This window comes from Brassica napus, chromosome C7, assembly GCF_020379485.1.
Source record: "Brassica napus cultivar Da-Ae chromosome C7, Da-Ae, whole genome shotgun sequence".
NCBI lineage: Eukaryota > Viridiplantae > Streptophyta > Magnoliopsida > Brassicales > Brassicaceae > Brassica > Brassica napus.
Window position 1 is genome coordinate 2,152,210 of NC_063450.1, and position 14,811 is coordinate 2,167,020.

The following is a 14,811-nucleotide window of genomic DNA, read 5'->3' on the forward strand; positions in this document are numbered from 1 at the left end:
CAGAAGATTAAAGAGCCAAGAGATCATTTTTTGACATGGTTGTCTGAATTTTCCCCACTCCAAGATTGTTTCTTGGACACTAATGCATCTCTCATTGCTTCCACTCTGTTAGATGTTGCATGCCCTTGATTAAAGTAAACAACGGTCTCGGTTATATGGAAACCCTTGCGACTCTTTGCTACGTACCCATTTTATGGCATGTCTCAGAAAGTGAAGAGAGTAACTAAGAAGCCTGTGTGTAGGATAAGAATGTTTGAAGGGAGAGCAAGGGAATGTATCCTCCTTGCAAAGCTTGTTGATTTCCTGTAAATGGGGAGCTCAAAATTTTGGTTGAGATAGATGTTCTTCAAGTTGTTGGCAAATTAGATGTGTCAGAAGAATCTTCAACAATAATAGAAACAATGATTGTTAATGGGTTTCAGATTCCTCCTTCACATGTAAGAAATTAAGAATGCTACTAAGTTTGTGTGTAGAATTTTAAGCCACTAGAAAGAACATAAAGTTTGTTATCCATAGTTTAATGGTCTCGCAAAACTGTTTATCTAAATATGGTTTGACTTTATTTACCCTTTTCTCAACCACAGGCAGAATCTGTGAGCCGTATGTTTGAAAGTCACTGGGAGCTTGCAACTGAATTCCGTCCAAAGAACCCAAATCTAAGGACAGGCTTACACAAGCTTTCTACTCATTCTGATTGTGACTATATGCCAGTCACCGCAGGAGGTCTTCCAGGATGATCTGTCTGATGCTTATGCTGCACTGGGATTCATGAGAGATGCTGGATTTAAGTTGGATTGGTTGGAGAAGAAGCTTGATATTGTTCTATTCTGTCTGTTTTTTTATTTTAACTTGCAGATGTTTCAGGTGAAGGACCCTAAGGCTAGTCTTGACTTCTACTCACGTGTCCTGGGAATGTCGTAAGTGTCTTCACCTCTTGAATGATCTTCTCTCCGAAGCTACATATTACATATTTTTCCCCTAAGTGAACTATTGCATATTGCATATATGCCTTCTTTCCTTTCGTTTGTAAAGTCCCCAGGGGAAACTACACGTTCTATGTTTGATTTGTCCAGATTGCTGAAAAGGCTTGATTTCTCTGAGATGAAATTCAGCTTGTACTTCCTGGGCTACGAGGTAAAGATTTGTTCTGTGACCCTTGGTTAATTTAACTCTTCACGTGGATCTTACAGAAACAAAATGTGGAACTTTGCAGTTTGCAAAAAAATATTAGAGCACTTGAAATTAGGCAATCTGTTAATGGATTGAACTGCTTAACTAAAAGTTGTTGTAAAGTGAAGCTAAATTAGTAGTTTTAGAATTATTTTTGTTTGCTTTTCTGCATCACTTGGACGAAAACAGATACTTCTCTTGATCCTTACTGGTATAGTTGAAAGCAATAAGCTGGGTTTGACTAATATACTATGGTACAGGATACTTCAACAGCTCCAACGGATCCAACTGAGAGGCTGAACCAGATTCAGGCAAATGGAATAGTCGAAGCACAATTCCTTTGTATGACTAATTACTAATTACTAAAATCCCTTCAAAATACTTATTGTTGAAAACATCTCTTCTGCCTCGATTTCTTATTCTTACACATCAAATCTTCTAGTGTTCCGTAGTACTAAAACGACCCTACACAAAAATACCATAACAGTTTGGCGCTAGAAGGAGTGGAGTAATCCAACTACGTGACGATGACACTAATCAAGTCGAGGCGACCCCGAGGGAGGTCGAGCTCCTCAACCGACTCGAAGCTCTTCAGAGTCAGATCACCGACCTCCATAAAGTTCAGGAAACCATGCCTGGAGGTCACGAGCTTCTCCAAGAATCAAACCCTAAAAGACCAACTTAGAGAACACTCCAAGCAGTTTCAACAGAGCGCTTAGAAGCTAGATGCCATGGAAGCGGAGAATCTTGTCCTCCAACAAGAAAATCAAACCCTTGGAGCAACCGGCAACAAACGGAAGCGGTTCCGAGCTAAGGTTCGACCTATGGCTTCGCTCAGCACTCCTCGCAACGATGGAGGAACGTCTCGCCAACCCGCCGCCGCGGGTGACGGACCCGATAGTGCTCGAGACTGCTCAAGACGCGACCCGGGTGCAAGAAGATAGCGATTTCGATATAGAAGACGAAGAATACTCACCCGACGATCCCAAGTTCTCAGATCCGGCTCTAGCCGCTTACCTCGAGAGGGTGGTCTCCTAAAGATTCGGCACCATCCAATCTATGGTAGAAAGACTGCCAGGGGTAGCTCCCCCTATCCGGAGAAGCGATCCTAGATCTTACTCCGATACACCTTTCGTAGAAGAGATTGCCTCGGTAGATATGCCACGCAAGTTCTCTTTCCCGATTATCAAGATGTACGAAGGTACTGGAGATCCCGACAACCACGTTGCCCAGTACAAGCAACGCATGCTAGCCGTGGCAATCCCTAGAGAAGCAGATTCGATCTCGAGATAAAAAACAAGCCAATACCACATAAACTTAAGGCTATACCCCATCTTTTTTTAAATCTGGTTCGACAGAAAGGTCTAGACACGACCTAAAAATGAAATAGTCGACGCACAATTCCTTTAAGGCTTGTTAAAAACATTTTTCGGCAGAAAAACTCGATATGCCCATATTTAGTTGTTATTGGTCGGATAAATTAAAAAAGGTATCGAACATTTTTTAGATTTAGCATTGGTTCAGCCTCGAGATAAAAAACAAGCCAATACCACATAAACTTAAGGCTATGCCCCATCTTTTTTAAATCTGGTTCGACAGAAAGGTCTAGACACGCCCTGCAAATGGAATAGTCGAATCACAATTCCTTTAAGGCTTGTTAAAAACATTTTTCGGCCGAAAAACTCGATATGCCCATCTTTAGTAGTTATATGGTCGGATAAATTAAAAAAGGTATTGAACATTTTTTATATTTAGCATTGGTTCAGCCTTGACATAGGCCACCATATATGATTATCTCGACCAGAGACATAACTCATACAATAAGCATTCATCGACCGATGCCGCGGATTCGATCTCGAGATAAAAAAACAAGCCAATACCACATAAACTTAAGGCTATGCCCCATCATTTTTAAATCTTGTTCAACAGAAAGGTCTAGACACGACCTAAAAATGGAATAGTCGAAGCACAATTCCTTTAAGGCTTGTTAAAAACATTTTTCGGGAGAAAAACTCGATATGCCCATCTTTAGTAGTTATATGGTCGAATAAATATAAAAAGGTATCGAACATTTTTTAGATTTAGCATTGATTCAGCCTTGACTTAGGCCACCATATATGATTATCTCGACCAGAGACATAACTCATACAATAAGCATTCATCGACCGATGCAGCATATTCGATCTCGAGATAAAAAAAACAAGCCAATTCCACATAAACTTAAGGCTATACCCCATCTTTTTTAAATCTAGTTCGACAGAAAGGTCTAGACACGCCCTGCAAATGGAATAGTCGAAGCACAATTCCTTTAAGGCTTGTTAAAAATATTTTTCGGCAGAAAAACTCGATATGCCCATCTTTAGTAGTTATATGGTCTGATAAATTTAAAAAGGTATCGAACATTTTATAGATTCGGCAGTGGTTCAGCCTTGACTCAGGCCACCATATATGATTATCTCGACCAGAGACATAACTCATACAATAAGCATTCATCGACCGATGCAGCGGATTCGATCTCGAGATAAAAAAACAAGTCAATACCACATAAAATTAAGGCTATGCCCCATCTTTTTTAAATCTGGTTCGACAGAAAGGTCTAGACACGCCCTGCAAATGGAATAGTCGAAGCACAATTCCTTTAAGGCTTGTTAAAATATTTTTCGGCAGAAAAACTCGATATGCCCATCTTTAGTAGTTATATGGTCTGATAAATTTAAAAAGGTATCGAACATTTTATAGATTCGGCAGTGGTTCAGCCTTGACTCAGGCCACCATATATGATTATCTCGACCAGAGACATAACTCATACAATAAGCATTCATCGACCGATGCAGCGGATTCGATCTCGAGATAAAAAAACAAGTCAATACCACATAAAATTAAGGCTATGCCCCATCTTTTTTAAATCTGGTTCGACAGAAAGGTCTAGACACGCCCTGCAAATGGAATAGTCGAAGCACAAATCCTATAAGGCTTGTTAAAAACATTTTTCCGCAGAAAAACTTGATATGCCCATCTTTAGTAGTTATATGGTCGGATAAATTTAAAAAAAGGTATCGAACATTTTTTCGATTTAGCATTGGTTCAGCCTTAACTTAGGCCACCATATATGATTATCTCGACCAGAGACATAACTCATACAATAAGCATTCATCGACCGATGCAGCGGATTCGATCTGGAGATAAAAAACAAGCCAATACCACATAAACTTAAGGCTATGCCCCATCTTTTTTAAATCTGGTTCGACAGAAAAGTCTAGACACGCCCTGTAAATGGAATAGTCGAAGCACAATTCCTTTAAGGCTTGTTAAAAACATTTTTCGGGAGAAAAACTCGATATGCCCATCTTTAGTAGTTATATGGTCGAATAAATGTAAAAAGGTATCGAACATTTTTTAGATTTAGCATTGATTCAGCCTTGACTTAGGCCACCATATATGATTATCTCGACCAGAGACATAACTCATACAATAAGCATTCATCGACCGATGCAGCGGATTCGATCTCGAGATAAAAAAACAAGTCAATACCACATAAAATTAAGGTTATGCCCCATCTTTTTTAAATCTGGTTCGACAGAAAGGTCTAGACACGCCCTGCAAATGGAATAGTCGAAGCACAAATCCTATAAGGCTTGTTAAAAACATTTTTCCGCAAAAAAACTCGATATGCCCATCTTTAGTAGTTATATGGTCGGATAAATTTAAAAAGGTATCGAACATTTTTTAGATTTAGCATTGGTTCAGCCTTAACTTAGGCCACCATATATGATTATCTCGACCAGAGACATAACTCATACAATAAGCATTCATCGACCGATGCAGCGGATTCGATCTGGAGATAAAAAACAAGCCAATACCACATAAACTTAAGGCTATGCCCCATCTTTTTTAAATCTGGTTCGACAGAAAGGTCTAGACACACCCTGCAAATGGAATAGTCGAAGCACAATTCCTTTAAGGCTTGTTAAAAACATTTTTCGGCAGAAAAACTCGATATGCCCATCTTTAGTAGTTATATGGTCGGATAAATGTAAAAAGGTATCGAACATTTTTTAGATTTAGCATTGGTTCAGCCTTGACTTAGGCCACCATATATGATTATCTCGACCAGAGACATAACTCATACAATAATCATTCATCGACCGATGCAGCGGATTCGATCTCGAGATAAAAAACAAGCCAATACCACATAAACTTACGGCTATACCCCATCTTTTTTAAATCTGGTTCGACAGAAAGGTCTAGACACGCCCTACAAATAGAATAGTCGAAGCACAATTCCTTTAAGGCTTGTTAAAAACATTTTTCGCCAGAAAAACTCGATATGCCTGTTGGGGTAAAATATCCAAGTGCAAGTTTTTCTCCAGCTTCCGGATGGGCCCTCGACTTCCGGACCCTTGCTTAAGAAGAAACCAGGGACCGACCCCTGCTATAGGTCTGCCCCATGGTCAGACCGACCCTTGAAGCAAAATAAAAGTTTTCCGCCTAAGGGGAAACTTCCATTTTTACGAATATGGAAGAGTTTGCCCTACTCTACACCGATATCTACAACTATAAAAGGGAGCCCAAACCCTAGAACAAGAGATCGACTTTTAGAGGCTAAGAGATTAGAGTTTAGGCGACTAGAACTAGGGTTCATACACCAAACGTTGTAGTCCCATACGATATACTCAATAAACATCTCTTCTGCCTCTATTTCTTATTCTTACACATCAAATCTTCTAGTGTTCTGTAGTACTAAAACGACCCTACACAAAAATACCATAACAGTTTGGCACTAGAAGGAGGGGAGTAATCCAAATACGTGACGATGACACCAGAAGACGATACTAATCAAGTCGAGGCGACCCCGAGGGAGGTCGAGCTCCTTAACCGACTCGAAGCTCTTCAGAGTCAGATCACCGACCTCCATAAAGTTCAGGAAACCATGCCTGGAGGTCACGAGCTTCTCCAAGAAGTTCAAACCCTAAAAGACCAACTTGGAGAACACTCCAAGCAGTTGCAGCAGAGCGCCGAGAAGCTAGACGCCATGGAAGCGGAGAATCTTGTCCTCCCACAAGAAAATCAAACGCTTGGAGCAACCGGCAAAAAATGGAAGCGGTTCCGAGCTAAGGTTCGACCTATGGCTTCGCTCATCACTCCTCGCAACGATGGAGGAACGTCTCGCCAACCTGCCGCCGCGGGTGACGGACCCGATAGTCGAGAGACTGCTCGAGACGCGACCCGGGTGCAAGAAGATAGCGATTTCGATACAGAAGATGAAGAATACTCACCCGACGATCCCAAGATCTCAGATCCGACTCTAGCCGCTTACCTCGAGAAGGTGGTCTCCGAAAGATTCGGCACCATCCAATCTATGGTAGAAAGACTGCCAGGGGTAGCTCCCCCTATCCGGAGAAGCGATCCAAGATCTTACTCCGATACACCTTTCGTAGAAGAGATTGCCTCGGTAGAGATGCCATGCAAGTTCTCTTTCCCGAGTATTTAGATGTATGAAGGTACTGGAGATCCCGACAACCACGTTGCCCAGTACAAGCAACGCATGCTAGCTGTGGCCATCCCTAGAGAAGCAAGGGAAGCTACCATGTGCAAAGGATTTGGGTCAACATTGACCGGTCCTGCTCTTCAATGGTACATTAACCTCCCCACGAAGTCCATCAGGTCCTTTGCGGCCCTTAGTGACAAGTTCGTGGAGCAATTCGCCAGCAGCTGCCATCTAGAGAAGAGATCAGACGATCTATACCAAGTCCTCCAGCATAGGAATGAACCCTTGTGTTCCTACATAGCACGCTTCAACCAAGAGAAGGTGGTTATCCCTGAGTGCAACACTGATACGGCTATCTCGGCCTTTAAGAGGGGTCTACTTCCAGAAGGAGATCTCTACAAGGAGCTGACTAAGTATAAGTGCAGGACCATGGAAGACGTGTTGTCCCGCGCTTGGGATCAAGTAAGATGGGAGGAAGACGTCGCAAGTAGGGCAAAGGCTTCCTCGAAGCATGATCAGAAACCCTCAAAACCAGTAAGGAACGATAGCGACGAGGCCTTCCACCCTAAGTCCGCTAAGGAGACTAGCAATCCAGGCAGGGGCAGGTACCAGAACCGTCCTTTGCCTAGATCCGAAGGGATGATGGTGTTTAATTGGCCCGATATCTCTCATCTTGCGATAACGAAGCCAGAACTGATCGGCGTCCTACGACAAATGGGTCCACAGGTAAAATGGCCCTCGAAGATGAAGGCCTGCTAACCGGAACCCCAAATGGTGGTGCGAATTCCATAACGATCATGGTCACACCACGGAGGATTGCATAGCCCTGAAGATAGAAGTCGCCGAGCTTCTTAAGAAAGGCCATCTGAGAGAATTCCTCTCGGACAAAGCCAAAAACCTCTTGAACAAGGAGGGTCCCGGCCTTCCCACTGAAGCAGCTCCCACATTGCCACCACAACAAGACCGAGTAATCCATGTTATCTCTGGTGGATCGGAAGTGAGCGGCATCAGCAGCGCCGCGGCCAAGAAGAGTACTCGCAACGCCAGGAATGGCCAAGAGGCCGAGGATCCTAAGCGCCTAATCTTAGGGACAGACGAGATCAGCTTCAATGCAAAGTAGCAGGAGAGGGTCCTAGCTCCTCATCATGTCGCCCTTGTCATCTCGCTTGTCATAGCAAACTGCTTGGTCAAGCGAATACTAGTGGACAGCGGGAGTTCCAGTAATATTATCTTCCATTCGGCTTACACCGATCTAGGGCTAGAGCCTAAGGCCCTAACAAGAAAGGCGACTCCACTTGTGGGCTTTAGCGGAGAGGTAAAGCAGACTCTAGGAGAGGTCCTTCTCCTAGTCTATGCCGAGGGAATAAATCAGGCCACGAAGTTCTTAGTCGTCGACTGCCTTTCATCCTATAACGTGATACTAGGAACACCCTGGATCCACGACATGGGGTCGTACCTTCAACCCTCCATCAACTGGTCAAGTTTCCCACTCCCTGGGGCATAAAGACTATCAAGGGAGACCAGGAGAATTCCAGGTCCTGCTATCAGACTACCCTAAAGGGGAAGACTCAGGTCTTATAGCAATTAAAGAAGAAGCCTCCGGCCCCACATACCAAAGAGCCGGAGGTTGAGGAGATGGATGAGGTTCCATTAGTAGAAGGGAACTCGGACGAAACCTGAAGATAGGCTCCAAGCTCCCGAAGGGGCTAAGACAAAGACTATTCGACTTCCTGAGGTCTAACTCCGATTGCTTCGCTTGGTCCCATGAAGACATGCATGGAATTGATCCCGATGTTATCATGCACCAGCTCCAAGTGGATCCAATGCATCCCCTGTCAGACAAAAGAGGAGGAAGTTCGCCCTGAAAGGGATGAAATCATCAATGAAGAGGTCAGGAACCTACTTGACGCCGGGTTCATACGGGAAGTGCAATACCCGGACTGGCTAGCTAATGTGGTGGTCGTAAGGAAGAAGAATGGGAAGTGGAGAGTTTGCATCGACTTCACATACCTTAATAAGTCCTGTCCTAAGGATCCGTTCCCTTTGCCTCACATCGACAAGCTGGTCGACGCAACTGCTGGACATCAATTGATGAGCTTCATGGATGCATTCTCCGGATACAATCAAATCCTAATGCATCCAGACGATCAAGAGAAGACCTCGTTCATGACCTCCCGGGGCATCTACTGCTACAAGGTCATGCCCTTCGGACTGAAGAATGCCGGTTCCACCTATCAAAGGATCGTCAACATGATGTTCGCCGACCAGATAGGGCAGACCATGGAGGTTTATATCGACGATATGTTGGTAAATCCCTGGATGCCGAGGACCATATCTCGCACCTTCAACAGGCGTTCACTACCCTCAGAAGGTACAACATGAAGCTCAACCCCTCAAATTTTTCATTCGGGTAAGCTTTGGGAAGTTCCTGGAGTAAATAGTCACCCAAAGGGGCATCGAAGCCACCCCAGAGCAGGTAAGAGCCATCCAGGCGATACCTTCTCCTCGCAACGTCAAGGAGGTTCAAAGATTGACAGGAAGGATGGCCGCCCTGAGTAGGTTTATCTCCAGGCTATCTGACAAGTCGCATGCCTTCTTCGAGACTTTGAAGAACCCCAAGGACTTCCAGTGGACTGATAAGTGCGAGTCGGCCCTATCCGATCTCAAGGCCTACCTCACTACTCCACCCCTCTCCTCTCAAGCCCTTGGAAGGAGAAGTCTTACTGCTCTATCTAGCAGTATCAGAGCACGCGGTCAGCGCGATCCTTGTAAGGGAGGAAGGAAGGAAACAGTATCCTATTTACTACGTGAGCAAGTCACTACTAGACGCGGAGACCCGCTATAGTTGTTGGGAAAATATCCAAGTATAAGTTTTTCTCCAGCTTTCAGATAGGACCTTGACTTCCGGACCCTCGCTCAAGAAGAAACCAGGGACCGACCCCTGTTATAGATCTGATCCCCTTGGTCAAACCGACCCTTGAAGCAAAATGGAAGTTTTCATCTAAGGGGAAACTTCTATTTCTACGATAATGGAAGAGTTCGCCCTACTCTACACCGACATCTACGACTAAAAAAGGGAGCCCAAACCCTAGAACAAGGGATAGACTTTCAGAGGCTAAGAGATTAGAGTTTAGGCGATAGAACTAGGGTTTATACACCAACGTTGTAATCCCGAAACACAAACTCAATAGAAACATCTCTTCTGCCTCGATTTCTCATTCTTTTTATTCAAGTCTTCTAGTGTTCCGTAGTACTAAAACGACCCTACACAAAAATACCATAACAGTTTGGCGCTAGAAGGAGGGGAGTAATCCAACCAACTACGTGACGATGACACCGGAACGATACTAACAAAGTTGAGGCCACCCCGAGGAGATCGAGCTCCTCAACCGACTCGAAGCTCTTCAGAGTCAGATCACCGACCTCCATAAAGTTCAAGAAACCATGCCTGGAGGTCACGCTTCTCCAAGAAGTTCAAACCCTAAAAGACCAACTTGGAGAACACTCCAAGCAGTTGCAGCAGAGCGCCGAGAAGCTAGACGCCATGGAAGCAGAGAACCTTGTCCTCTGACGAGAAAATCAAACCCTTGAGCAGTCTGTAAGAAGCGGAAGCGGTTCCAAACCAAGGGCCGACCTATGGCTTCGCTCAGCACTCCTCGCAACGACGATGGAATGTCTCGACAACCCGCTAACGCGAGTGACGGACCCGATAGCCGAGAGACTGCTCGAGACGCGACCCGGAGGCAAGAGATAGCGGTTCCGATACGGAGGATGAAGAATATTCACCCGACGATCCCGAGATCTCAGATCCGGCCCTAGCTGCCTACCTTGAGAAGGTTGTTTCCGAAAGGTTCGGCACCATCCAATCTATGGTAGAGAGACTTCCAGGAGTAGCTCCCCCTATCCGGAGAAGCGATCCTAGATCCTACTCCGATACACCTTTCGTAGAAGAGATTGCTTCGGTATAGATGCCACGCAAGTTCTCTTTCCCGAGTATCAAGATGTACGAAGGTACCAGAGATCCCGACAACCACGTTGCCCAGTACAAGCAACGCATGCTAGCCGTGGCTATCCCTAGAGAAGCAAGGGAAGCTACCATGTGCAAAAGATTTGGGTCAACATTGACCGGTCCGGCCCTTCAATGGTACATTAACCTCCCAACCAGTCTATCAGGTCCTTTGCGGCCCTTAGCGACAAGTTTGTGGAGCAATTCTCGCCAGCAGCCGCCATCTAGAGAAGAGATCGGACGATCTGTATGAAATCCTCCAGCACAGAAATAAACCCTTGCGTTCCTAATAGCCCAGCTTCAACCAAGAGAAAGTGGTTATCCCCGAGTGCAACCTGATACGGCTATCTCAGCCTTCAAGAAGGGTCTACTTCCAGAAGGAGATCTCTACAAGGAGCTGACCAAGTACAAGTGCATGACCATGGAAGACGTGCTGTCCCGTGCTTGGCTCAAGTAAGATGGGAGGAAGACGTCGCAAGCAGGGCAAAGGCCTCCTCAAAGTATGATCAGAAACCTTCAAAACCAGTAAGGAGCGACCGCGACGAGTCCTTCCATCCTAAGTCCTCTAAGGAGGCTAGCAATCCAGGCAGGGGCAGGTACCAGAACCGTCCTTTACCAAGATCTGAAGGGATGATGGTGTCTACTTGGCCCGATATCTCTCATCTTGTACCAGAACCGTCCTTTACCTAGATCTGAACCGTCCCTCACATCGACAGCTGGTCGACGCGACTGCCGAACATCAGCTGATGAGCTTCATGGACGCATTCTCTGGATACAACCAAATCTTAATGCATCCAGACGATCAGGAGAAGACCTTGTTCATGACCTCCCGGGGCATCTACTGCTACAAGGTCATGCCCTTCGGACTGAAGAACGCCGGCTCCACCTATCAAAGACTCGTCAACATGATGTTTGCCGATCAGATAGGGCAGACCATGGAGGTTTTAATCGACGATATGTTGGTAAAATCTCTGGATGCCGAGGATCATATCTCGCACCTTCAACAAGCGTTCACTACTCTTAGAAGGTATAAACATGAAGCTCAATCCCTCGAAATGCTCATTCGGAGTAAGCTCTGAGAAGTTCTGGGGTACATAGTCACCCACAGGGGCATCGAAGCCAACCCAGAGCAGGTAAGAGCCATCCAGGCGATACCTTCTCCTCGCAACGTCAAGGAGGTCCAAAGATTGACAGGTTGGATGGCCGGCCTTAGTAGGTTCATCTCCAGGCTATCTGACAAGTCGCATGCCTTCTCGAGACTTTGAAGAACCCCAAAGATTTGAATGCGTCGACCCTCATGACCTATCCCCAAAGACTTCAATGGACCGATAAGTGCTCACCCTATCCTCACCACCTCTTCTCTCTAAACCCTTGGAAGGAGAAGTCCTACTGCTCTATCTAGCAGTATCAGAGCACGCGGTCAGTGCAAGTCACTACTAGACGCGGAAACCCGCTACATACAGTCATCTCGAGAAGCTTGCCCTTGCATTAGTTATCGCGGCCCCAAAGCTGCGCCATTACTTTCAGGCTCATCAGATCGTGGTGGTCACCTCTTTCCCATCAAAGCAGTCCTTCACAAGCCAGAAGTGTCTGGACGACTTGCAAAGTGGCCATAGAGCTAGGGGAATACAATGTGATCTTCCGACCAGCCACAGCCATTAAGTCGCAAGTCCTAGCTGACTTCGTGGCCGAATTTTCTCCCTCCATGCTCCCAGCTCTGGAACAGAAGTCAAGCTCCGCGACAACGAAAAGAAAAGGGCGAGTGGACACTACATCTCGATGGTTCCAGTAATGTAGGTGTTTGGTGAGTTCTCTCTCTCTCTTGGACATACGATTACAAAGCTACATTTTGTGAAAGCTGAAAGTCTCAACCTTTTAGCTCCATAGTGTTGCATTAACTTAGACATTACTACATTAGGCTTACAATTACTTGATAGTCAGTCGCAGAACAGGGTGTAAGTTAATTATGTTAGATATTGACAACGCTTGTTTGTATGCGTCATAACTAATGAATACTTGATTGTGTATACGCTTTTGCTTTTGAATTGCTTGCCTTCTATTCTTTTCGTATATGAGAGTCTTCTTCTTCGCTGTGTGAGCTGGTTTAATTAACATTGAGTATGTATCCCTTTGTCAGGCATACGGGGATAGTTGTGTATGGAAATGAGTACTTTTTTGGAGGAGGAATCCAATATTTGCCTGCTGGTACCACCCATATGGAGCACCACTGCGAACTGTAGAGTTGGGTGAATCACATGTTCCTAAGGATGGCCCTGTTCGTTTGCTCACCCAGGTGATCCATCTGGGTGAAGATGCAACTCGATGTTCGTTTTGTGTATTATAATGCTACATCCGATGGATCATCCAGCTGAATTTTTAAAAACTCATCTCAAATTGTCACCTAAATGAAGGTGAGTCTTGATGGTCCATCTGGATGCAGATGCATCTAGTTCAGTCCAAAATGATTAATGACAAAAATGACTTTTTAAATCAAAAATTATTTCAACCGTAAATTCTATTTTCTTGCATATACAATTTTTTCGCTATAAACCAAAAAATATATTTTCTCTCTCGCAAAAACTGAAAACACACATTCCCGCTAAACCGCAAGATGCGTTTTTCCGCAAAAAATGTAAACGCCCATTTCCATAAAACACATTTTTTTCGGTCAAAACTAGTAAATCGCACGTTTCGACCAAAACCGAAAAAATGCACTTTCCCGTCAAAACCGAAAAAACGCATTTTCCCGCCAACCCCCAAAAAACGCATTTTCCCGCCAAAACCCAAAAAAATGCATATTCCCGCCATAACTCCAAAAAGCATTTTTCCGGCAAAACCGCGAAAAGCATTTTTTCTCGCCAAAAACCAAAAATGCAATTTTCCCGCCAAAACCAGAAAACGCAATTTCCCGCCAAAACCGGAAAAAACACAATTTTTTCCCACCGGCCAAAACCCGGAACATAATTTTTCCGCCAAAACCGGAACGCACATTTCCCCGCCAAAACCGGAAAACCACAATTTTCCCCGCCAAAACTTAAAACACAATTTTCCCGCCAAACCGAAAAAAGAATTTTCCCGCAAAACCGGAAACAGATTTTTCCCGCCAAACCGGAAAACAGATTTTTCCTTTCCTTCCGCCAAAACCGGAAAAACACATTTTCCCGCCCAAAACCGGGTAAAACACAATTTTCCCCGCCAAAACCGAAAACAGATTTTCCCGCCAAAAACCGAGAAACAGAATTTTTCCGCCAAAACCGGAAACAACAAATTTCCCGCCAAAACCGAAAACAGTATTTTCCCGCCAAAAACCGGAAAAAACGCAATTTCCCGTCAAACCAGAAAAACACAATTTCCCGCCAAAACCGGAAACAAATTTCCCACCAAAATCGCGAAAAAGCTTTTCCCCCCAAAATCCGCGAAAAAAAACTTTCCCGTCAAAATCGTGAAAAAAAAATCTTTTCTCGTCGAAAACACTTTTCCCGCCAAAACCACAAAATAACTTTTTCCGTCCAAAACGCAAAAACGTATTTTTCCGCCAAACCTAAAAACGTACTTTCCGCCAAACCACGAAATACACTTTTTTCGCCAAAAACATATTTTTTCCTCAAAAACCGCAAAATATTTTCCGCCAAAACGGTAAAAAATGTTATTTTTCCACCGAAACGTAAAAAAATATATTTTAGGTTCTTTAATTAACAAGTCCACCTAGATGCAGATAAAGTTAAAAAATGAAAAGCAAACGAACAATAGTTGCATTCAGATGATTCATCTGGATGCATGGACGAAATGAAGAAACGAACAACACCCAGATGGAGCATCTAGATAAGACATCTAGATGGACCATCTGGATGCATTTTCCAGATGTACAAAACGAACATGGCCGATGTGTTCGGGATGTACTTGGAAGAGATCAGTCCACGTTACACTGCTGAATCCTACCATCTGCTTACTCACAATGAGGTTCATGAACAGCCCCATGGGTGGTCTTTTAAGTAAGTTGCTTATACTTAGCACCTCTTTGTCTTTAGCTTTTGCTGATCTAGTTTCATCTCCTCTGGCAGTGCCCGATGATACAAACCTGGAAACAACTCTAAGAGCTGGCGCTGTGTCCTAACGCTCCCCAGTTTGGCCTCAAACAGAACCTTTT

At 44.5% G+C, this 14,811-nt stretch overlaps 1 protein-coding gene across 1 annotated transcript; it reads left to right on the plus strand.

Annotated features, from left to right (window-relative positions):
• Positions 1-6,661: 6,661 nt before the first annotated feature.
• LOC125590344 lies at positions 6,662-7,778 on the plus strand. The gene is made up of 2 exons (XM_048763879.1): positions 6,662-7,384; positions 7,473-7,778. The coding sequence occupies exons 1-2, from the start codon at positions 6,662-6,664 to the stop codon at positions 7,776-7,778; spliced, it is 1,029 nt and encodes a 342-aa protein (XP_048619836.1).
• Positions 7,779-14,811: the final 7,033 nt, after the last annotated feature.

What these genes read in the sequence shown, in the direction of transcription:
- LOC125590344 (XM_048763879.1), top strand. Translation starts at nt 6,662, where the DNA reads ATGTATGAAGGTACTGGAGATCCCGACAACCACGTTGCCCAGTACAAG. An exon ending in TACGACAAATGGGTCCACAG is followed by an intron (nt 7,385 to 7,472) that starts GTAAAATGGCCC and finishes CACACCACGGAG; the next exon opens with GATTGCATAGCCCTGAAGAT.